We start from the raw sequence: 24,675 nt of genomic DNA, 5'->3' as shown, positions 1-24,675 counted from the left end.
CGATTGAGTATTAAGATATAAATTATTATTATTATTATTATTAATAGTAGTATTATTATGAGTACAAATGAACTGATAAATTAATATCGCTGATTAGCTTGCATAATAACGCAGCATAAATTTATCAGCTGAATATATTCACTTCCACCTTCGAGTAATCTATACGCACACTCCTGAAAAATAAATCAATTGTAAAATTAAAAAATTTAAATTTAAAGAACAATAAAAATGATTTTTTACCGCAAGTTTTTCTCCAATGAAAGCTTTCTGTTTATCGTTAAAATCATCAGACATGATTATTCTATCACTGAGCTGCTCGATAAGTTGAGAAGTAGCAAAAGCCTCCAGCAGAAACTCATCAACAAACTCCTCGACTTTACTAAAGTCTTTACCCTGACAAACTTCCAAAAGTCTATTCAACCACATGTCCGGTACTACCTATTAAGTCACAAGAAAAGTATCACATTATAAAAAGATCTCTGATGAATAACAGATGATTACAAAACTATCAATAAAAAAAACTTACTCCGGTAACTTCAACGACGTCATCGACAGTAATCTCGATGTCTTTTCCTTTCAATCGCGTTACGGACTGAAGGGAAGTGATTGCTTTACGCAAATCCCCTCCTGATGCATCAACCAGCTTAGTTAGCACATATTTATCAGCAGTAAGATTTTCTTCCTTGCAGATGTACTCCAATCGCTCTATTATTTTTTCCTGACCGAGAGGTTTGAACCGGAACTTGGTACAACGGGAAGTCAATGGCTCGATAATACGCGATACGTAATTACAAATTAAACAGAAACGAGTACTATGGGATTCCTTCTCCATTGTACGACGTAGTGCTGATTGTGCTGCGTGAGTCATACTGTCTGCCTCGTCGAGTATGATGATTTTGAAAGGTGGACATGGTGTTCCGCTGCAATTTATTATTTATCAATCATTGGACGTTACAAAATCTATTAATAAATCTAATCTATTTTTTTTTAATCATGAAACCTCAGAATTTAGCTGTTTTCATGTGAACTACAGCGATAGCAGGTTCAAATTTTGCAGGAATAGCGAGGAGATAAAATCTACGGGTACTAAAACCACTAGGGTTTTAAATGTTTGCTTATTTAAAACCAAAGACTGACTCTTCAAGCCTTGATCAGAGAAATTAAAAGCAATTTTACTGTCTCGTTGATAATAAGAAATATCAATAACTAGATAAATATCTCTGAGTAACAACGAGGCTATTATCCAACATAATTTAAAACCTGCATCATCGTAGAACTCAAACCTTTTACTAAATCATCATTGGATAATTATTTTAATTAGAAATATATCATGATCTTGAAGTTAGACAATTAACAATTTTTGAAAAAAAAAAAAAAAATTAAGAACATGCACATATAGAAAATTAAACAAATCATGTGTGCAATTTTTTTAAACATATTTTTTCTTTAATTTATGGTATGGTAAAAAAATACAAAAATTATTAAACGTCAAAAAATTTCAGTATCATATTTATGAGTATGAATGTAGCCAGACATCAGACGATTTATAAATTTTGAATAAATTAATAAATTAATTAAAACAATGAAATTTAAAAAAATGCGCGCACAATTTTTCAAATATTTAAGTACGCATTTTAAAATTTTTCTCATACTGACATTTTATTTATTCATTCAAAAATTTTATAAATTACGACTGTCAGCTACATTTATATTCAAATCATATTTTAGTATCATAATGTATCAATACATACTCAGGTCTGGTAGCAGATGCTGTCAATTGTGAAAATGATTTGACCTTGTCTCTGATAACTTGGATTCCTCTTTCATCCGAAGCGTTGAGCTCCAGTATGCGATTTTTGTAAACATTTCCAAATAATTGACGAGCAGCTGCCAGTATCGTACTAGTTTTACCAGTACCAGGTGGTCCATAGAACAACAAATTTGGAAAATCACCACCTGACATGCTCTGTCTTAGTACTTCCACTACTTCATTTTGCTCTACGACATCCTCGACAGTTCTGGGTCGACTTGATTAAAAAAAAAAAGTTATTGAATCAGTGAATTATTTATGTATTCAATTAAAATTACTTATGTTATAATTATTTACATACTATTTTTCAACCCATGGAGGTGCTGGGCCGGCTTTTCCTTCCTTAGACTTTGAAGTTGATGGTTTTTTGACATCACCAGGTCCCAATTTACCGGTTTTTAAAAATGCATGCATTTTTACTCTCTATTTATTTACTAAAATTATTAAATAATTTAAGTTCATTAATTCTATCAAATTAATTCGCAATTTCTGTTATAAATTTGATAACTAGGTTATGAACTCCAAGCGACGACAAACTACAGAATACAGCGAAAGTCTTTCCCGCCAACTACCGAATTTTTATTTACTTTTTTTTTAATTTCCTTACCGATCGAATAACGCGCGAAATTTAAATTTCAAACTTCATTGGGTATTTTACTAAATAAATATAATAAATATATTAATTAAAAAAACATTTTAATGAATAGAAAATTTGAAATTAATTAATGGAACTCCAAGAATAATTATCATGTATGACAATTCAAAATAAAAATTTAATTTACAGCTCGCGCTCATTTTTGAATTATTTAAAAAATGCATTTGTTCATTTTCTTTCTTACTTATATTTTATTTAATTATTAATTAATTTGCCAATTATTTTTACAGTGTAACAAAACTTATTTTTCTAATTAAAATAACACAAAAGCAGTATGTTTAATTAACACACCCAAATGTTAATTATTCAACATAGAATTTTTAGCGCAAACTTTTTTCTTTACACAAATACCAAAAACAATTTACTGAGTAGTATTTTTTATAATATTTTAAGAATGAAAATTCCTTAATAAGATAAATTTGAAATAATTATCAATAATCGTACGTCATCCATGAACGTACAGTTTGCGGTGAGCTCTCGTAGAAAGAAAAAAAAGTGGGGGGGTGTAAACAGATTAAAAACTGGTAGTCGTAATATTAATATTTATTGTAAGGTCTATAAAAGAAGTCTCTTCAATATTCAACATGCAGTTAATTTTAAGTTTTATACTACGTAACATCCACCATCCATTGTGTTCAAGAATTCATCATGTTTGAGTAAATAACTATTTTATTATTTAACACTAATTGCCCTCCGGTAAAAATTTTTTCAATCAACAAGTGAATTTTTGTTAATATAAATTTAGTCGGTCTTTTGTGTTAAATATTTTAGTAAATTAATTTAATAGTCTAGTTATTTATTAATTTCATAGTTAATTAAAATCTAAACTTATGAAAAACCATAGAAAAATAATTTTACTTGATATTTTTATTTTTTGTTTTAATGGGAATATTTTAAAGACCGAAATTTTACTGACATTAATACTCTATCAAAAAAATCCATGTGGGATTGCAAGGGAATTCATAGAAATTAATATAGGAGTGTATGGATTTATATAAGAATCCATGGGTATCTGGATTTCCATATAGGAAATCCTTATAGGAAATTGTCGTACCTGGATTCCCATATAAGAACTTGGATATATGAATTTCTTTGTGGGAAATTCATGGATTTTAACATGGTGCGGATTTCTATGGGAAATCAAGTTAAAAATCCACATGAAAATCTATACTAGGTTCCCGTATGATTTTGGCATGGTGTGAATTCCTATAGGAAACCATATGGGAATCCATCCGAAAACGCCATACGAAATTTACATGGGAATCTAGGCTGAATTCCCATATGATTTTTTTGATAGGGTAATAATAAAGATCAGTAATTATCATATCGAATCGCAATTAAAATTATTAATCTAAAAGCGATTAAAAAAAAATTTTTATATAATTAAAAAATAATTTATTAATCAGGTATTGGTATCAATTTATATAGATATATATTATCATATTACTATTTATTTAAAAAAGATTAAAATTATATCGAAATTTTCATCTTTATCACTATCAAAAGATAGAGAAAATTAAATTATAAATTGATATATGATACTGATTTATATATTTAATGTTAATGAAATTAATTAGATATTTATCTTATTTATATAGAAGATGTTATTGATAAACTGATTTTGATTGCCATGAAACGCATTATGAAAAAACTGATTTGGCAGAATGATTAAAATAGACTTGGAAATTTATCACTTTACTATTTATTTTTTAAATATACATTTCAAATATTTAAAAAATTATACTAAACTTAAAATATTACAAAAGGTTTTGAATTAATAATTATTATTAATTTTGAGGTAAAATATTTTAATTGAGGATATTGAGGATTAATTTAATGTAGAGTAGAAAATGAAGTTTTTTTACTTATCGATTTTAATGAAAATTAAATGCGGATTAGTTTCGTTCAAAAGATAAAAATTATTAATTTAAAAGTTTATGAAGATAAATAAAGTATTGAGTCATAGAATTTCCTTACTGACAATTTATTTTTTATTTTCAGTTTTTCAAAAAAAATTGTGATCATCACATTAGCGGGGTTTGCAATTTTAATACTTATTATCACGGCGGCTGTCGTATTTCTAATGACTTTTTATTCAAAAGGTCAAGAATTTACATTTGTTAGCTCATCACATCTAGGAATATATAAGAAGGTTTGTTAATTTTAATAATAATTCAATAATTAAAAACAATAGATGGTATAATTGATTAGATTCGTTGAAGTATAAATTTTGTTGTTTTTATATAATCTAATTTAAATTTGTAAATCATTAGTAAAAACGCGGGAAAAAAAAATTTAAATAAATAAATTAAGTATAAATTAATATCTAATTATTATTGTATAATAGGCAGCAGTGTCGTCAACTGGAGAAGAATGCGCGGATATAGGAAATAATATGCTGCTAAAAAATGGCTCTGCAGTGGATGCTGCAATAGCAACATTATTGTGCGAAGGAGTCTCATCACTTCATAGGTATTATACAATATCAATAATTTATAAACTATACTAAATATATAAATAACTTACTTAATCGACTTTTCATAAGAGGAAAATCCTTCCGTTTCATGACGTCATATAATTGATTTAGATTAATCATCGTGTAATGACAAAAAAGTTTGTAATGACAAAAAATTTTTTTATGTGTAGTATGGGATTGGGAGGTGGATTTTTGATGACAATATGGGATGCTAAAACTGGACAAGCGGAATTCCTTAATGCTAGAGAAACTGCGCCAGCTAAAGCTACGAAAGATATGTATGTGGATGATGCCACTGCATCTAAGCGAGGTAAAGATTGAAAAACTGAAACATAAATTTAAAAGATTGTATAAATAAGAATGATTATAAATGAATTTAGGCGGGAAAGCTGTAGCAGTTCCGGGAGAACTACTAGGGTACTGGGAAGCCCATAGAAAATACGGAAGACTTGATTGGGCAGATTTATTCTCACCTACGATTGAACTTTGTGAGCGAGGAGGTTTGGTGAATTCTTATCTAGCAAGCAGAATAAAATCTAAACTGTCTGATATAAGAGCTGAGCCGACTTTAGCTGAAATTCTTATCGATCCGCGAACTAATTCAACATGGGCGGTAATAACATATCTTCTACTTGGATCTTTTTATAAAATATTTATCAAAGTCTTTGAAGAAAATAAAATAATATATTTATTGCAGGTCGGAGACAGAATAAAGAGACCGAGACTAGCAGAAACTTTGAAGGCGATAGCTAAATACAATGTCAGTGTCTTTTACAATGGGAGTATAGGTGAAGAAATCGTAAAAGAGATTCAAGGCTTTGGTGGAATTATTGAAATGAATGACTTACGGAATTACAGGTACAGTATCAAGTTACTAACTGATAACAATTAAATTTATTGTATGATAATATTTAATGTTGGTGATAACAGGGTTGAATGGAAGAAGCCGATAACGTCAAAGCTCGGTAATTTAACAATTCATTCGGCAGCATTACCCGGTTCAGGAGTAATATTAACATTTATACTTAACGTACTCGAAAAGTTTCTTCCTATGGGCATTAGAGAAGAAATATTCTGGCAGCGTATCGTAGAAACATTCAAATGGGCGTACGCTCACCGTACAGAGCTAGGTGACGATAATTTTGTTGAATTAGGTACGTAAAAAAAAATAATAATATATACTAAGTATGAGGAGAAACTCATAGTCATGCATCAAGGATACATTGAAGGAGACTTACCAAGGATATAATTAACACTTTTTAGATGACTTAATCTCCAATCTAAAGTCCAAAAGTTACGCCGAAGGAATCCGTGAAAAAATAAAAGACAACTGGACAAGTAATGATCCCAAGTTTTACGGAGTAGTCACGGATAATCCGATGGATTCTGGAACTGCACACGTATCCGTATTGGCTCCTGATGGTTCAGCAGTATCTGTAACATCATCAATAAATCAAGTGTAAGTTTCAAAGACAGTCAACATTGTTTACTATTTTTTATAAAAAATAATCCTCTAATTGTTGATTGTTAAATTATAGACTAGGAGCATTGATACGGTCGAAGTCTACCGGGATAATATTTAATGACCAAATGGATGATTTTAGTACTCCAAATGTTGCTAATGCATTTGGCTTACCGCCTTCTCCAACTAATTTTATAGTACCAGGCAAGAGACCACTCAGTTCCATGTCTCCAACAATTATCGTAAGTATCACAGCCGGTTTCCAGTATAGTGGGGAGTTTTTTCTTGCGCGCAAAGTGATAATTTTAATATTTAGATAATTTATTTTATTTCGTAGGTCGATGAAAAAAGAGAAGTCCAGCTCGTTGTAGGAGCCGCTGGAGGGACAAAGATAATAACGGGAGTTGCATTGACCATCATAATGAACCTCTGGCGTGAACATAACATCAAAGAAGCTATCGACATCCGACGACTTCATCATCAAGTATGTAGTTTTCGTTTATATACTTCTTTTAGAAGTGAATTTCACCTCAAACCGGAGTTTTATTATCAAAATGAACTCCCGTTTAGGGTGAACTTGACTCGGAGGGGATTAAATAAATAAAGTCATCTTTTATTCTTCTAGTTGATACCAATGACGATATCTCCTGAATCAAATTTTTCTTCAAATATACTACAGTATTTAAAAAGTTTTAATCACACGGTAGCTTTCGATGGGTGGGGATGTGGCGTATCAGCGATATCTAAATTAAATCATCCCGGAGTGACAGCAAACTCTGATTATCGCCGTCTGGGATCAGTCGCTGGTTTTTGAAAAACAAAAGTTTTTTTATCTTGCTCAATTATTATTTACAATCTTTTAAAAATATTTATTGTTATTTTTTATGATTATATCTTGTGTTAATTAATTAATTTATTTTTTAAGATTTATTGTTCATTTATTTATTTATTCAAATTAATTACTGTACATAGAGCTAAATAAATTATTATTTTTCTTCATTTAAAAATATTATCTTTACTTATAAAGATAAATTAATGTAAAGGATCGTACATTATCGATTTGTTGTAAGTGACATCACTTAGTGATTAATTATAAAAAACAATAACTATTTAAACTGATTAAAATTATTTTTTGCAGTAAAATCAGAAGTTAACTATTAAAATAATAATTTTATCTCGCTGTGATCTTGAATTTTTTTTATAAGCGCATTATGATAACGCCAAAATATTATTATCGTCAGCAAAAGATTGAAAAAGATTATTACAGGATAGACAGTATGAAAAAAACAAAGCTTAATAACAACAAAAGGTGTGGGTCTGTGGTGGTATCGATAAAAAGTACAATGAACTTAATTAACACGCGGCCTGCACGGGGTTCAAAAGGAAAGAAAATTATCTCTGGACAATATTAATTTTTGATTAAATTAAAACTTGAAGCTAACTTTATTTCTTATCATGAAGATAAGAATTTCTCAAATCGGAATATTATTAGGAATTATTAATGCTCATATATCTTTAGAAGTGGACGTTATTTGATAAATAAACGGCGTGAGCTTTCGTTAAAGAGTGTATTAAGTGGGAGTCGGTATAGATTAAGTGCTGATTCTTACAGTCTGACTGGTATAGTTCGAGGTATATAATAGAACTGTCATAGTGTCTAAGCGAGTTAGTTAAATTTCAAATTTCTGTCCATCAACATCTTTTCTTCTCTCCACCATGTTTGGGTAAATGATTATTTTTTTATAAAGTGTCAATTATTATTATTATTATTTTTTTTAATGATTATAATGCAATAAACAGCATATATGTGAATAATGATTTTAATAATTTATTTAATGTCAATAATTTTGTACCTCGTAAAAATTTTTTTTTGTATTTTTACTTTTTATACTTTTCTGTATTTTTACTTCATGTACTTTGTACAAATTTTTTTCTTGGTAAATAATTAAATTCGAAATTGAACTTGAAAAAATTTTAAATGGTAATATGCCTGAAAAAATCCGTTACAAAAATATTCCAAAAAAGTTCTGCATGTAGAACTTATGAACATGAGACAGATTAGAATTTCACATGGAACTTTTTTGGAACGTTAGTAATTTTTATGGTAAAAAAAAAGTTTTGATGAGCAAATTTAAAGTCAAAAAAGGACGTTCTTGGAAATTTTTTGGAATTTTTTATGGTCGTTTTTTTTAATTTATTTTGGCATCTTTTTAAAACGTCCTTATTTTACAAAAGATGCAAAAGTAGTGATTTTGAAATATTTTTTAGTCTATAAAAAAGGTATTGATTCTGGAACTTTTTTTGAATATCCATAAAAAATTCCAAGAACGTCCTTTTTTGACTTTAAATTTTCTCATAAAAACTTTTGTTTTTACCATATAAATTACTAACGTTTCAAAAAAGTTTCATTCGAAGTTCTAATCTGTCTCATGTTTAGAAGTTCCACAAACGGAACTTTTTTGGAATATTTTTGTAACAAATTTTTTTTATACGGAACAGTATGAGTGTTTTTTTTTACACCGTTTGGTGATTACCTCAAATATTGTCCAATAATAAAATTTATCATGACAAGTTATCAAATAATTAGGCTGCAGTACTGATATATCATTATCATTATTGTAGATCATTTTAAAATAAAAATTGAATACTTACAGGTCGAAGTAATCGAGACTTTAATTAAGAACTCATACATTTACACCATTGGTGATATGAACGTTCTAATTCATAGTCCAAGATTTAACATCACACCGCGGACTCAAAATTTTTTCAGTGCACCGAAAACTGTTTCCGTGGTCTTTCTATCACTGCAGCGATTTGAAGTTAATTTTAAATAAAATCCATTTTGAATTATTGCCAAAAATAATTCAATTATTTACAGAAAAATAAATCTTACAAAAATGGAGATAATTTTCTTTTGAATTAAATGTTAACTAAAAACACAAATTGATATATTCTTATAGGAATACTGTGTCATTATAATCAATTAGTTATCATATACTTATTATTATTACTTAAAAAAAAAAGGATAAAAATTGTTACTAGAAAGTAATAAAGAAAACTTACCAAGTATAAAATAAAATAGTCAGACTTTTTCATCGACAACTTTTCGTGATCTACTACCGGAAAAAACATAATTAATAACCCATTCATGTCTTAATTAAAAAAACTTTGTGATATTGTAATTGATATTTAAATCTTGTGATAATTTATTAAAAGTACTATCTATTATATCACTAGATATCCTGTAAACAATTTTATTCTCATAAATTCCCAACAAAATATTTACTTTCCCATTTAAGTAAATAAATAATAATTACTGAGTTACTAACATAAACCTTGAAATATCTGTAAAAATTAATATATATAAAATAAAAAAAGGAATATCTATATCTCACAATAGTTGCAGTTAAATAACTTCTACTTGCATAATGCTTATATAATTTATTTATCATTGAATAGTTTTAAATAAATTACCGCTAATTTTAAATGATAAGCTATTAATAATAATTGATAATTTACTTTTAGCTTGTCCAAGAAAACAATAGTAATCGGAGTCGCTGGACTTGCTGTTATTATTATTATCATTACGGCATGTGTTATTTTTTTGAAAAACTTCGAAGAAATAAGAAAAGAAGATAATTCGGAAAAAAATTCAAGATTTGTCAGTTCGTCGTACCTGGGAAAATATCAAAAGGTTTGTTAATTTTAAAAGTAATTAAGCGTAAAAATATATTATATCAATTTTAATAGAAGATAAATTATCAGTGTAAAAGGATTAAAACAATACTTTAATATCTTAACGCTATTTATTCAATGACTTTCATTAATACCGTGGCTTAAGTAATAATTTTATCATTGAAATTAATTTTTAGTTTATAAAATCCATTGAAGCATGAATGCGTTCTCATTTCTTTACGATAAACCTTTTATTTATTCATATGAATGTAAAAGATTTAAAGAATGCTAACTAGATGAAGAAATAATAATTATAATATTATTAGGCCGCGGTATCAACTAATGGAGTAGAATGCGCGGAAATAGGAAATAATATGCTACTGAAAAATGGTTCTGCTGTCGATGCTGCAATAGCGGCATTGTTGTGCGAAGGAGTCGCATCACTTCATAGGTATTTATTAATATTTAATAATTTATTATCTATTTTATTTACAACTAAATCAGGATATTATAGGGTCGTTCATAAAATACGTTCGAACTTATGGGGGGAGGGGGGTATTACGATTCAGATTTTCAATATTAAAATAAACTCCCCTTCAAAATGAATTTTACTCCAGGGGAATTAAATAAATCCACAGTCATCCAATCCGCAATCACTCCGGATTTAATCCGCGTTCAGTCCGAAAAATTTTTCAGTATACGCAGTTTAGTCTGTATGTATCTGGATATATATTTTTTTTGTATGGTCTTAAGAATTGATTGTTATTTTTCTTATGTGTAGTATGGGATTGGGAGGTGGATTTTTGATGACAATATGGGACGCTAAAACTGGACAAGCGGAATTCCTTAATGCTAGAGAAACTGCGCCAGCTAAAGCTACAAAGAATATGTATGGTGGCAATGCTACTTCTTCTATGTACGGTAATTATCAAAACGTAAAATTATAATTTTAAAATAATTTATATATAAAATGAATTATTATTTAGATAATGAATTAATTTAGGTGGAAAAGCTGTAGCAGTTCCGGGAGAATTATTAGGGTACTGGGAAGCTCATAGAAAATATGGAAGACTTGATTGGGCAGATTTATTCACACCTACAATTGAACTTTGTGAGCGAGGAGTTCCAGTGAATGGTTATCTTGCTCAAGTATTATTACGTAAAATATCTTATATCAAAGCTGAGCCGACTTTAGCTGAAATTCTTATCGATCCGCGAACTAATTCAACATGGGCGGTAATGACATATATTCTACTTGGATCTTTTTATAAAATATTTATCAAAGTCTTTGAAGAAAATAAAATAATATATTTGTTGCAGGTCGGAGACAGAATAAAGAGACCGAGACTAGCAGAAACTTTGAAGGTGATAGCTAAATACAATGTCAGTGTCTTTTACAATGGGAGTATAGGTGAAGAAATCGTAAAAGAGATTCAAGGCTTTGGTGGAATTATTGAAATGAATGACTTACGGAATTACAGGTACAGTATCAAGTTACTAACTGATAACAATTAAATTTATTGTATGATAATATTTAATGTTGGTGATAACAGGGTTGAATGGAAGAAGCCGATAACGTCAAAGCTCGGTAATTTAACAATTCATTCGGCAGCATTACCCGGTTCAGGAGTAATATTAACATTTATACTTAACGTACTCGAAAAGTTTCTTCCTATGGGCATTAGCGAAGAAATATTCTGGCAGCGTATCGTAGAAACATTCAAATGGGCATACGCTCACCGTACAGAACTAGGCGACGATAATTTTGTTGAATTAGGTACGTAAATAAAATAATAATATATACTAAGTATGAGGAGAAACTCTTATAGTCATACATCAAGGATGCATTGAAGGAGACTTACTAAGGATATACTTAAAACTTTTTAGATGACTTAATTACCAATCTAACGTCCAAGAGTTATGCCGAAGGAATCCGTGAAAAAATAAAAGACTACTGGACAAGTAATGATCCCAAGTTCTACGGAGCAGTCACGGATACTCCGATAGACTCTGGAACTGCACAAGTATCCGTATTGGCTCCTGATGGTTCAGCGGTATCTGTAACATCAACAATCAATCAAGTGTAAGGTTCAATCACGATGACAATTATTAAGTATTTATAATTTATTCCATTTTTTTCATTTAATTATAGATTAGGAGCAATGATACGATCCAAGTCTTCAGGAATAATATTCAACGATCAAATGGATGACTTTAGTTCGCCAAACATAACTAATGGATTTGATTTACCTCCTTCACCAGCTAATTTCATAGTGCCCGGCAAGAGACCTCTCAGTTCAATGACTCCCACGATCGTTGTAAGCATTAGGGTTCGCCCAATATTGACTTAATTTTTTAATTACCTTAATTTGGTAGGTCGATAAAACGGGAGAGGTCCAACTAGTGTTGGGAGCAGCAGGAGGTACAAAAATAACAACTGGAATAGCATCGACAATGATTTTGAACCTCTGGCGCGGGTATAACATCAAAGAGGCCGTAGATGCGAGACGGCTCCATCATCAAGTGCGTAATGTTTTTAGAAAGTTAAATTAGTATAAAATTAAATGAGTAATTGTTAATAATTATCATCTGCTGCAGTTGCTACCAATGAGGCTTGAAGCTGAGCCAAATTTTCCCAAAAAAATACTGGAATTTTTGACGGGTCTAAAGCATAACGTCTCTTATTACGGAGGTTTAGGAAGCGCAGTGACGGCGATATCTAAAATAAACCATCCAGGTGTGACTGCAAACTCCGATTATCGTCGAATTGGATCAATAGCTGGCTTCTAATTAACCTCAAGCTAATTTTATCAGTCATGATAACGTATTATTATCCTTTTGTTAGATACTGTACATATTTTAGTCACTCCATTCAGTCATTCATTCATTTATTATACCATTTAAAAGCTAAGATTTATTTTAATTATCATTCAACTTTTATTTATTTCTACTAAATATTTTATACTGTATAAAATCAAACGTTTATTTTACAATTTACAAATAAATTAACAATTATAAAATAACAGGAGAATAGTTGCTTTAATTCAATTACTATCACTGCTGGACTCTGAAAGTCCCGCATCTTTTTTGATCATATTCTTTTTACGGCGCGAATTTTGTTTGCTAGAATTTCCAGGGCCGACTCTGGATTTTCTGAATACTTCAATGGCTTTCAATTTTTTTTCCAACGCCTCCGCTTTGTCTTTCTCTCTCTGCGGAATAACTTCCTGTAACTTTTCAAGTTCTTTTATTTTTTTCAATTTGTCTTCTCTAGTCTCTCCCTCAGCATTCGCATCAACAATACCAGGAATTTTAGTTTTTTTCTTCGAAACTCTTCGTTTCTTAACTACTTCATCAGCCGGTTGATCGACCTCTTGATTATCATCTGGATCATCAGCATTATCATGAGTTCCCATTTTCCTCACGGCTTTCTGTACCCTTTTACTTAATTTTTCTTCAATCGACTTTGGTACGGTGCTGACTTTAAAGTAAGCCATGATATTTTTCTGTGATTTGTTCTCCAACAATCTCTTCATGACAGGACCCATAGTCTCATCGAACTTGAATTTGGACCAACCAAATTTTTCTCTCGTGTAATCTGCCAGCAGGACTAAATTAGGCTTTCCCCAACTGAAGGGAACTTTACTCTCGTCAACTGTAGGAAATAAATAAGCCTGAGCGACAGCTTGGCTAGGAAATCCCTGATCAACAACAACATTCTTCAGTTTATTTCTCAGCACAGCTCTCCCTGGTTCTGTTCTCAATTTTCCCCCACGAAGCCACGCACTAAAATTAATTAACCCCCGGAGAATATCATCACCTTCAGCTGGAAAGTTAGCAAGGATCTCCATTGCTGTTACTGTACCAACTCCTGTCAGTCCAATGGTATAATCACTTCCAACTAAAAAAGCCAATTGGATCATTTGCTTCCTTGTAAGTTTAAAATGATGTTCAATGTCTTTTGATTGATACTCATAAACTTCTTTCTGATTATTAAAAAAGTCTTTGTAGACACAGCGACCACCAAATAACCAAATATCCGAGTCATCAGTGATGGTGCCGTCTGTTAAATTGAGAAGTTCTAGGTACGCGCATTGAGCTTCAGCTTCTTGAGGTGCTACCAAATATGGAATACCGAATAACCGTAAAAGATCTTGAGCATCACAGCGCATCTGCTCAGTAACTTCCAGTGACTGTCTCTCCAACTTGCCAATTTCATTTTTCAATTCCTGATTTTCGTTATCCAGCTGTGACTTCATGTCCGACAAATTTTCTTTTTTATTCAATTTATTTATCAATTCCTCTTTGGTACTCTCGAGTTCAGACAACATTTTTTTAAATTTATTTGGTTTTTTATTTTGTACTACTGGTACAATTTCTTCCGGAAGATCTTCAGCTAGAACTTCATCATCTGATGGAATCGTTGGCTCATTTATTGCCACTGGTTCAGGTAAATTTTCAATTGATTCTATTTCTTCATTAGCAACTTTTTCTTCTGGTACCTGACTTACAAATTTCTCAGGACTTTTATCAGAAATTTTTTCTATATCTGGATTTACTTCCAAGTCAACAGCTTTCAGTTTTTCTTTTACTGGAACGTCGACTTTTATGGATTCAGCTTCTGATTTTTTTATCAACGGACTCACTTGCTCTGCTGCTAAACTACTAGCTGATGAATTATCTAATGACTTATTACTAAAAGAATTATCTGTAGACAGATCAAGATCTACGTGATCTGGCTTAGAGATAAATAAATCTGATGGTTTATTGTCAACTTCAGCTTTAAATACATCAGCAAACAAATCTTCTTCTTCATCCAGATGCTCGATAGGCTTAACAGTAACTTGAATTTTACTTTCTTTATTAGTTTGAGGAATAGGAACGTCTTGTACTTCTACAAAATCATCAGAATCTGAAGAACTACTGATCGTTTCAATTTTATCGACGGACGAACCAGCCACAATTTCTTCATCAATTGTCTCTGGCTTGGAAACTTCTTTAATTTTAATCGAATCAACTGATTCGAAACTCGACTCAGAATCAGTCCTCGATTTTTTCCTCACTTCAAACAATTTTTTATTACAACTAGATTTTTTTCTTTTAACTGAACCGTTGCTGTTATTCAAGTCCGGTGAATTACTTTTATCTTTACGTTCTTCCAAAAACTGTAAAATTTTTTCCTGCGAGAGACCCCACTGTGCTTGCATGTAAGCAAGTACAGGGTTACCAGGTTTACCAAAATATTTTTTGACACCTGGAGATTCAACAGGTTTGTCAATTATTGCAACCTCTGAATCCCAATCGTCATCAAGATCATACTCATCAATATCATTTAAAATTTTCGGATCTTCATCTATCACAGATAATTTTAAATCATCATTAGCTGTCTGCGAGCAACCGGGTTCATTTATAAGTAATTTTGAATCATCATCAGTTGTCTGGGAAGATCCAGCCTGACTCACAGCAGATAATTTCGAATCATCATCAGTTGCCAATGAACTAGACTGACTACTGACTTGAGTATCAGTAACCGTAGTCTCCTGACTTGATTTTAAAGACTTAAGATCATTTACATAAATCAAACGCGTTGTACTATTAGACGCAATACGAAAAGCAGTATCTCTACTTTTAGTATCAACTCCCTGATCAGTTAATAATTTTTCCAACTCATCTAAAGTAAGTGTCTTACCACCCATTTCCTTCTCAGCAATTTCCAACGACTCCTGTACCTTTCTCCGTTTCAGCAATCTCATCATCTGGTAACTGGAGAACTGCTGCGATTCTTTCGGTATCTCTTTAAAACGTGCCCAAGAATTTTGTTTACGAGTTTCCTTCAAATCACTCAGAATATCATAACGAACATCGGCTGGTAAAGCTTTGAAATCATCATTAGAAATATCGACAGTATGAATATTTCCTTTCCATCTCGAGTGTTTACGCGGACTCAACTGGTTACCAGAATCCGAATCACTGGATTCGTTTTCCACTGGATTATCCGGTAAATCGGGTAACATAAACATATCATTTATATTTTTACTTTGTTTTGACGAACCTTGTGACAGTGATTTATCCTCATCACCATTATCCTTTGACGTTACAGCTTTTACTAGCGACACTTTCATCAGATTATGCAACAAATCATTCTTAGCTTTATCTGCTTTGCCAGCTAGTAGTGATTTTTGTTTTTTTCTCGCAGCCTGGAATAAAATAAATCACATATAAGTATATTTATGTATATATTCAATTAACTATTTAAGTAATTAGAGAGTCAATAAGACATACAATTGTGTTTTTCTTCAATAATGGAACGCCACCATCAAAAACAAATACTGGTTTTATTTTGTAATGCAAAAGCTTGCAGATACGTCGATACAAAAGTAATAAATGTGCATTTGGTACGGCATGTCCACGGCGATCTTGATAACCCTGCAGTGCTTGATGAATCCAGATAGATATATCTGGAAAAATATATTTAATTATATGAGTGTTAATGTAGAAGACAATTGTCAACATTTTTAAATTTTAAAATAAATAAATAAAATGAAAGAAATATAAGAAGAATCAGCTGTTTTTTGACATCGATAAGGCATCAAAATATTGACGAAGATCAGAAATTATCACCGAAAAAATATCTGCTTAAAAAACTTGACACAAGTGACGACAAAAAGTTAATTACAATTTATCATCCAAAAGATTTTTTCAATTGAAATGACTTTTTAAGGACGGAAAAAAGAAGACAAATTTCTTATGACTAAGACAGCATCCGTACGTCTTATTTATATAAAAAAATAAATCTTGTCCTTTCAAAAGACATCTTAAAGTTGTTTCTGTGCCTCGGGTACTAGAATAAAAATAAAAAAATGCGCACTTAGAAAAATGATAAATCAGTGTGCGCATTTTTTCAATTTCATTATTTAAATTTATTTATTTATTCATTTCATATATATTAAATTATAACTCATACTACATACCAATAGCAAGAATTTTTCCTTCCAACGTCTCCAGCGGTACCGGTTTACCAGACTTTTCAATTAATCTCCACAATCCAGTTACTCCCATGATTAATTAATTATTATCCGTCAATCTTATCAATAAAAATTAAATAAATCATTTTAAAATTCAAATAACAAGCCCAATAATAAACATTCCTCTAACATAAACATTTAAAAACGTTTTGTGAATGATTACTGATCATATGTCTATGGTAACTACTGTCATGTCGGTAACAAAGTGTTAAAGTAATTTTAAAATTTCCAACGCAAGATGTCACAGAAAGTAATAATTTTATCCCTCAATAAAATTCTCACGCGCGCTATAACACGACACACACATATTTTATAATCTCATTCATATACACACGTGTAAAATTCGATTTGTTGCGGTCATGAAGTTTCATTTCTCATCAGCGGATGTCTTGTTAGACAACACGTTACTTGCACAGTAACGATAATCTATTATATTCACAGTATACTCTACCTAGACTATGACTACTTGTTAATAATTCAAACATCACCAGACATACATATTTTATAATATCACCACATTTATTTTTTATCATCGCAACGCTCAGCAGAATTACGTGTCCATCAAAAAATAATATTAACAAAACATTTAATTACATCCACAATTATTTATCTAAAAAAAAAAAAAAAGAAAACATTTACTTTTCATAAATACAATAAATTATTCCGCGAAATTTAAATTAAGATTATTTTTAAAAAGTCTTTTTAAAATTTCCCACGGATATTGCCATAGAATTCGTGCAAATCTCTTCTCAATTAATTTTAAAAAAGTAAAGTAATCATTTCTTACATAAATACTGATACTTAAAATAATAAAAAATAATATAGAAAGTTTTTTTAACCGAGTAAAATATAAATATAGAAAAAAAAAAATTTAATTCTTAATAATAACTTTTATTGCACATGCAATATTTTTAAAAAATTAATATAAAAGTAGGTAAAGAAATATGTATATACATGCATAGATATATATGTATAAATACAAATGTATATCATGATGATGGTTTGGAAGTGGAGTGAGGTAGAGGCCACCCACTCTTTCCCACAGCAGGTTTTTCCCACGCCCTCCAGAGTAACCCCAACATCCTTTTGCGGCAGCAATTCCACGCCGTGCGGGGAAGAAAAGAGAGCGGTGCCGGAGTAGCTATAAGCGCTATAAGCTTCAACTAAATCTGTATTGTCTATGTATATGTTAGGTATATATATATTTATATATGTGTTAGCAAATGTACTTATCTGTAAATGTATGAGTATCAATAAATATACAAAAGTGTATACTGATGTAGTAGATAGATGTATAGACGTAAAAGCCTGGACGAAAAAGATTATGGGGGGAATTTAGTGGGTATAGATGTAGCTCTGAATGTAAACGTTGATGTAGATGTAAATGATTGTTGATGATATTGCCAGTGTGTCTGTTGTATATCACGATATTGGTGGGAGAACACGCGTCGTAAGAGAAGGGTGGAGGCGCTAGGGTCGTCACCAGGTCCCGTCATTGCATGCAACGGTAAAACAATAGAAAACTACGGGCCACTTGATGGTAATAAGTCTACGGTGTGTGAAGAAGTCGTTTTAGTTTAGCGATGAACCTCGAAGAAGGAGGATGGTGATTTTTCAAATAAGTTTTTGGTCTACGTCAAAAAACCAAAGAAGTTTTTTAAAAAATAATTTATTATTTTTAAATATAAGTAAATAATAAATGTATTGATATATTTATATATTTATATGTTTATATATTTATGTTTTGACGTTTAGTGTGACAGCAAGGTTGTATAAATAGCACGTGGTATTATTTGTAATTGTAATAATTGTGTTATTAAAATTTGAATTTATTTTATTTAAATAGCCCGCGTAAATGGTAACTGCGTGTTGGCAAGACTGTCGGAAAATTCGGAAAGTGAACAGGTGTTTTTTGAATGGATTTACACACGGATAATAACACTAATACATTTACTAAAATCCAATACTCGAATCGTCTATATGCATCAGCTTAAACACAAATACTGACAAAGACACCGAGCTGAGTAGTGAGGGTAGTGAGTGTTGAGAAAAAAAAATACGAGTTGGTTTAAATTGTTTAGTTTTATTATTTATAACCAGCAAAGACTCAAGCTTTATTTAAAAAGTACCCGCATGATGAGAGCAATAATTATGGAGTTATTGTCAGTTAACTGAATAAATAGTTTACAATAACAGAGTAAGTACATGCCAGAGAATGCCGAATCTCTCGACCCAATTGTTATTTTAGTTTTTTTTTAATTTTTAAATTGTTTACTTCACTAATTTTATTATTTTATTTTTTAATTAGGTGTTTTATTAATTTACTTATTACTCAGAGTAAATTTATTTTAAATCATAACCGAGTTTGACACTTGGAGATAAATTTATTTGTTTATTAGTTTTAATAAATTTTTATATTTTTTTTATCATTCGTTAGTTAAAAAAATTTTTTTTTCTGAGAATTTTTTTATTTTAGTGAAAAATAATTTTTTTCTGGTAAAATATTTAAATTACAATGATTTTAATGACTTATAACCTCTACTGATTGGTTCCATAATGATTTTGACACATGAAAAATATTATTTGTTTACTTGGATTTATTTAAGTATTTTTAATTTGAATTTAATGGCTAATTGTTAAATATAATTAAATTAAATTTGTTTATTAAGTATTCAGTCAGTTGATTAGTTAATTAGTATTGTAATATATAGTTATAAATGAATATTAACGATTAAAAAAATTTATTATGTAACTGACGGAACAGTATTCCTACTGTGTAGAGTTAAATTGTGTCAGAGAATAATGCAACGAGCGCCTATCATCATCTAGACTGCACAATTAATTTATGTACATCAATATGTATGCAAGTTGTTGGCTTTCGGAAGTCCAGAGCTCTCGGGTTAGCTCGAATTCCACTTCACCGAGGTCATAAGTATTTTTATTAACCATTCGAGGGGATGATTTCCATTTTTAACACAATTTTTTTTATCATTACTGAGTTAAAATTAAAATCTTAACTTAAAATCTTTATAAAATTAAATTAAAAAATGATTTCTTAGCGCAAGATAAATTTTTCATCATAAAAATTTTCTTGGAACTAAAAATTTCCTGCATCAAGGAAATTTTTTATAATATTGAAGTAAATGGACGTCTAATAATTTTTGGAATTTATTCGAAACTTGAAATTATAAAAAGAAAATTTTTTTAAAAATTACACTTGTAGTTTTTTAAATTTTCTACATGTGCGTATTTTTAGTTTTTTGTAATTGGTCTGTTGAAAAAATCCGAAAATTTGAAATTGTCTGCTCACATCAGGATCATAATTTTTTCCCGCCCAAGAAAATTTTCGTTTTCAATTGATAATGCAAAAATTTTCTTGAGGGAGGGGAAATTTCTTGCGCCAAGAAATTTTTTTTTTCTGTGTATTATTTTTGACATAATTAACTTAAAGTTTATCGCGTTAAATAAAAATAAAAATAAAATTAAACAATGCTTATTATAATAACGAGACAACAGCATGTACAAGGGGAATGTACTTGATTGAAGTGAAGAAAAATGGCCTCGGCGATGTTCTCACGAGTTTGAACGCATTTCCTCTTTCCTGTGATGGAACTCAGTAATTCCCAGTACAGTAGTCAACGTAGTCAAAGCGAGATTTCTTGAATTAATTATGACCTGCCTGAAGAACAAAACGACGAATCTTCCCACGCAAAAAAAAATTTTTAAATCTACTCACATTACACTTGAAACAAACAACTATTAAAAACAAAACATCAACACTAGCTAATTCACACAGACACAAGTACTGTTATCTGTCTTGTTAATTTTTTTCCTATTATTATTTTTAATTGCAATGAACCGCAATAATATAATAAAATATTAATATTTAAAATTCTATTATTGCAGTTCGTGATGAACCGGCGGGGAAGTGAAAGCAGTAAGGTCGTGTTATGAGGACAAGAAGGAAGAGAAAGAAGAGGTGGTAATAAAGCCCTGGTCATCGTCATTGTCAAGGACGTTGGGAAATAAAATCTATATAGTGATTAATTTAAAAAATGCCTCATCAATTCGGTCTACCAGCAATGGCACATGGTATGCAATCGCCACCCTCGCCGACAGCTGTTATGTCGGCGTACCCACGTTACAGCTCAACAGTTTACCGTGCAGATCATCAAGATCAGCGGCTAACACGCGAGGCCATGGAACGTTATCTCCGCGATCGCAGTGACATGGTCATCGTTATTCTTCATGCCAAAGTTGCTCAAAAATCTTACGGTAACGAGAAACGTTTTTTCTGTCCGCCACCTTGTATATATCTCTTTGGAGATGGCTGGAGAATGCGCCAGGAACAAATGCTCAGAGAGGGTGAGAGTGAACAGTCGGCTCAACTTTGCGCTTTCATTGGAATTGGTAATTCTGATCAGGATATGCAACAACTGGATCTCAATAATGGTAAGCAGTATTGCGCTGCTAAAACACTTTACATATCAGACTCGGATAAGAGGAAGCACTTTATGCTGTCGGTTAAAATGTTTTACGGCAGTGGACACGACATTGGTGTTTTCCACAGCAAAAGAATAAAAGTTATTTCGAAACCGTCGAAGAAAAAACAGTCATTAAAAAATGCTGATCTGTGTATCGCAAGTGGTACCAAGGTTGCGCTGTTTAATCGACTACGCTCGCAAACAGTCAGCACCCGTTATCTACACGTGGAAAATGGTAATTTTCACGCAAGCTCAACTCAGTGGGGTGCGTTTACGATCCATCTGTTGGATGACAATGAGAGCGAGTCGGAGGAGTTTCAAGTTCGAGATGGATACGTCCATTATGGCAGTACTGTTAAGCTCGTCTGCTCGGTTACGGGTATGGCATTACCACGTCTAGTTATTAGGAAGGTAGATAAACAAATGGCGAGTCTCGAGGCTGATGATCCGGTATCACAACTCCACAAATGCGCGTTTTACATGAAAGATACTGATCATATGTATTTATGTCTATCTCAGGAACGTATAATTCAGTTCCAAGCTACGCCTTGCCCTAAAGAAGCTAATAAAGAAATGATAAATGACGGCGCGTGTTGGACAATTATCAGCACTGATAAAGCTGAGTATCAATTTTTTGAAGGAATGGGTCCTGTACGGTCACCAGTAACTCCAGTCCCACTTGTCCACAGTCTTCATTTAAATGGCGGCGGGGATGTTGCAATGCTTGAGCTAAAAGGTGATAACTTTACGCCAAATTTACAGGTTTGGTTTGGCGACGTTGAGGCTGAGACAATGTACAGGTGCCAGGAAATAATGCTGTGCGTTGTACCTGACATTTCTCTATTTCGTGGCGAGTGGCTGTGGGTACGGCAGCCCACACAAGTACCCGTTTCTCTTGTCCGCAATGACGGTATTATTTATGCCACTGGTTTGACCTTCACGTACACGCCAGAACCTGGACCAAGGCCGCACTGTCCACCGGCTGATGAAATAATGAGAGCACCTAGAGCCATGCCCCATCATAATCAAGCGAGTATGCCACCAGCTATTGCTGACGTACCCTGGAATTCCCACCACCCACCAACTCAACCAGGTCTTTGATACTCCGATCCTAATTATAATTATGGGGACAATCAATTCGAATCCATATCAAACTTATCCGTCGAGGAGTACAACAGAGAAGTGAACAATCATAATCATAATCATAATAATTCTTGCCTTGATCAACAACGAACTGCTGATTCGACATTTGAGGATCAACAACAGTGTAATTATCGCGAGCGATCGCGTTGAGCTTAAAATTCATAATTTATTTAATGTAGTGATAAATGTGAACTATTATAATATAAATTTAATAAATATGTGTGTAATAATTTATGATAGTATGAGTAAAAAATACTATAGTCGAACAAAAATATTAAAAGATATTATTGATTGTGTGTATAAAGAACTTGTGGATTCTTTTATATAATTTTAAATGTGTAAAATAACAGTGAATTTTTTTTTTTTTATAAAAACATCACTTTTATGTACACAGAAAAAAAAGGATTTTTTTTTTAGTACAGAAACGAAATTCTGCGATTGATATAAATTTATTTTTAATTACATTCATAATTAAAAAAAAAAAAAGAAGAGAACAAAATAGTATTTAAATATCTCAGTTTTGTTCAATTAAAATATTAATAATGTAAATAATATATAAGATTAATGTATAACTAAAATAGTTATGGAATTTATTTTATAATTCTATAAACTATTGACTCAATATGACTTTATATTTTTTTTCTTATCTGAAAAATTTATTAGATACTCAGAGCATAAGTTATATAATTATTATTATAAAAAAAAAAAAAATAAATAAAAAAAAAAAACTAAGATTTAGATTTAAAAGAAGAATATCTGCATAAGCCGTAAACAAAGTTCTGATTATTGTAAATACCCTGGCACAATGTAATTTTCTTATGATTATCAAAGATAAATATATGTATAATAACTATTTATACATATATATACTCACTTAATATTATTATTAAAACACTACAAACACGTGCATATTAATATCCAAAATTTATTTGTGATATTAAACATATACAAATAAATTATCATAATAATTAATTGATCAATTAATTATCGTCAATTATAATTATTAATTTGCACAAAAACAAAAAACAGAGAACAAATTTCAAATATATATGTAATTATAATGATATATATTATAAATGAACAAAATAAATTGAAGTATAAAATTTTTCTTTTTTTGTAAGAAAAAAAAAGTTTTTTATCATTCTTTTACTAAATAATTAATTGCATAATTTTAATTTAATGCTAATGACAAAATTGATTTAAAATTTATGACAATATTACCCAAGTATCATGGGCTTTGTGACATCTATAAGATACGAGTTTTTAGGCTTTTTTTTACCTATCGATCAAGCAGTAAAATGTTGACAAAATGATGAAAAATTTGTCACCAAAAAATGATCTGGTTAAAAGACGACACAAGTGACGACTAAAAGTAAGACTACACTTAGCTTTGTGACATCTATAAGATAGCAATTATTAGACCTATCAATAAGATGTCAAAATGTTGACAAAACGATCTCCTATCAAAAAAATCCATATGGAAATCCAGCCTAGATTCCTATATGAATTTCTCACAATTTCCTATGTGGATTTCCCACATAGAAATCTAGATACCTATGGTTTTCTATATGGATCAAATGAATCCATACACTCCTATATTAATTCCTATGGATTCCCAGATAATTTCACATGGACTTTTTTATGCAGATATGAATAAACGAATATCAATATTCCTATAGAAAACCATATGGAAATCCACCCGAAAATGCCATATGGATACATAAGAATCTAGACTGGATTCTCTTGATTTTTTTGACAGGGTCAGAAATTTATGTCTCCGAAAAAATTTCTGTTTAAAAGTCAACACAAGTGACGACTAAAATTGAATTAGAAATAATCATCTAAACAATTGTTCAACAGAAATGATTTTTTTAAGATGAAAAAGAAGACAAATTTCCTATGACTCTTAGGACCAACATCTGCATGTCATATATATAAATAAACT

At 30.8% G+C, this 24,675-nt stretch overlaps 5 protein-coding genes across 5 annotated transcripts; 3 read left to right on the top strand and 2 right to left on the bottom strand.

Moving 5' to 3' along the window:
- Positions 1–10: 10 nt before the first annotated feature.
- Positions 11–2,369, bottom strand: LOC103576895 (replication factor C subunit 4). Its single transcript, XM_008557333.2, has 5 exons — positions 2,112–2,369; positions 1,752–2,027; positions 527–920; positions 241–438; positions 11–173 (listed from the first exon to the last, which is right to left on the bottom strand). The coding sequence occupies exons 1-5, from the start codon at positions 2,222–2,224 to the stop codon at positions 81–83; spliced, it is 1,074 nt and encodes a 357-aa protein (XP_008555555.1). The 5' UTR covers positions 2,225–2,369; the 3' UTR covers positions 11–80.
- A 667-nt stretch (positions 2,370–3,036) lies between these two features.
- LOC103576894 (glutathione hydrolase 1 proenzyme) lies at positions 3,037–7,349 on the top strand. Its single transcript, XM_008557331.3, has 11 exons — positions 3,037–3,121; positions 4,467–4,617; positions 4,813–4,937; positions 5,112–5,251; positions 5,322–5,554; positions 5,639–5,799; positions 5,872–6,095; positions 6,205–6,400; positions 6,480–6,645; positions 6,741–6,887; positions 7,029–7,349. Exons 1-11 carry the CDS (start codon positions 3,114–3,116, stop codon positions 7,215–7,217), a joined length of 1,740 nt encoding a protein of 579 aa, XP_008555553.3. The 5' UTR covers positions 3,037–3,113; the 3' UTR covers positions 7,218–7,349.
- Positions 7,350–7,970: 621 nt separating this feature from the next.
- Positions 7,971–12,987, top strand: LOC103576893 (scoloptoxin SSD14). Its single transcript, XM_008557329.3, has 11 exons — positions 7,971–8,127; positions 9,929–10,097; positions 10,405–10,529; positions 10,860–10,999; positions 11,082–11,314; positions 11,399–11,559; positions 11,632–11,855; positions 11,966–12,161; positions 12,231–12,396; positions 12,455–12,601; positions 12,677–12,987. Exons 1-11 carry the CDS (start codon positions 8,120–8,122, stop codon positions 12,866–12,868), a joined length of 1,761 nt encoding a protein of 586 aa, XP_008555551.1. The 5' UTR covers positions 7,971–8,119; the 3' UTR covers positions 12,869–12,987.
- Positions 12,988–13,119: 132 nt separating this feature from the next.
- LOC103576892 (DNA excision repair protein ERCC-5) lies at positions 13,120–17,664 on the bottom strand. The gene is made up of 3 exons (XM_008557328.3): positions 17,050–17,664; positions 16,361–16,536; positions 13,120–16,275 (listed from the first exon to the last, which is right to left on the bottom strand). Exons 1-3 carry the CDS (start codon positions 17,135–17,137, stop codon positions 13,123–13,125), a joined length of 3,417 nt encoding a protein of 1,138 aa, XP_008555550.1. The 5' UTR covers positions 17,138–17,664; the 3' UTR covers positions 13,120–13,122.
- Positions 17,665–18,119: 455 nt separating this feature from the next.
- On the top strand, positions 18,120–23,167 carry LOC103576891 (suppressor of hairless protein). The gene is made up of 2 exons (XM_008557327.3): positions 18,120–19,300; positions 21,010–23,167. Exon 2 carries the CDS (start codon positions 21,159–21,161, stop codon positions 22,686–22,688), a length of 1,530 nt encoding a protein of 509 aa, XP_008555549.1. The 5' UTR covers positions 18,120–19,300; positions 21,010–21,158; the 3' UTR covers positions 22,689–23,167.
- The last annotated feature ends 1,508 nt before the right edge of the window (positions 23,168–24,675 follow it).

This window comes from Microplitis demolitor, chromosome 7 (genome assembly GCF_026212275.2).
Source record: "Microplitis demolitor isolate Queensland-Clemson2020A chromosome 7, iyMicDemo2.1a, whole genome shotgun sequence".
Classification (NCBI taxonomy): Eukaryota; Metazoa; Arthropoda; class Insecta; order Hymenoptera; family Braconidae; genus Microplitis; species Microplitis demolitor.
This window is presented reverse-complemented; position numbering and strand designations above follow the sequence as displayed.

Coding starts and splice junctions, on each gene's coding strand:
- LOC103576895 (XM_008557333.2), bottom strand. CDS start 2,224: ATGCATGCATTTTTAAAAACCGGTAAATTGGGACCTGGTGATGTCAAA. Junction 2,028..2,111: donor CCTCCATGGGTTGAAAAATA/GTATGTAAATAA, acceptor TTTTTAATCAAG/TCGACCCAGAACTGTCGAGG. Junction 921..1,751: donor GCATCTGCTACCAGACCTGA/GTATGTATTGAT, acceptor AATAAATTGCAG/CGGAACACCATGTCCACCTT.
- LOC103576893 (XM_008557329.3), top strand. Junction 10,098..10,404: donor ACCTGGGAAAATATCAAAAG/GTTTGTTAATTT, acceptor TAATATTATTAG/GCCGCGGTATCAACTAATGG. Junction 12,162..12,230: donor ACATCAACAATCAATCAAGT/GTAAGGTTCAAT, acceptor ATTTAATTATAG/ATTAGGAGCAATGATACGAT.
- LOC103576894 (XM_008557331.3), top strand. Junction 5,800..5,871: donor AATGACTTACGGAATTACAG/GTACAGTATCAA, acceptor TGGTGATAACAG/GGTTGAATGGAAGAAGCCGA. Junction 6,646..6,740: donor CCATGTCTCCAACAATTATC/GTAAGTATCACA, acceptor TTTATTTCGTAG/GTCGATGAAAAAAGAGAAGT.
- LOC103576892 (XM_008557328.3), bottom strand. CDS start 17,137: ATGGGAGTAACTGGATTGTGGAGATTAATTGAAAAGTCTGGTAAACCG. Junction 16,537..17,049: donor AGGAAAAATTCTTGCTATTG/GTATGTAGTATG, acceptor ATATTTTTCCAG/ATATATCTATCTGGATTCAT. Junction 16,276..16,360: donor TATTGAAGAAAAACACAATT/GTATGTCTTATT, acceptor ATTTTATTCCAG/GCTGCGAGAAAAAAACAAAA.
- LOC103576891 (XM_008557327.3), top strand. CDS start 21,159: ATGCCTCATCAATTCGGTCTACCAGCAATGGCACATGGTATGCAATCG.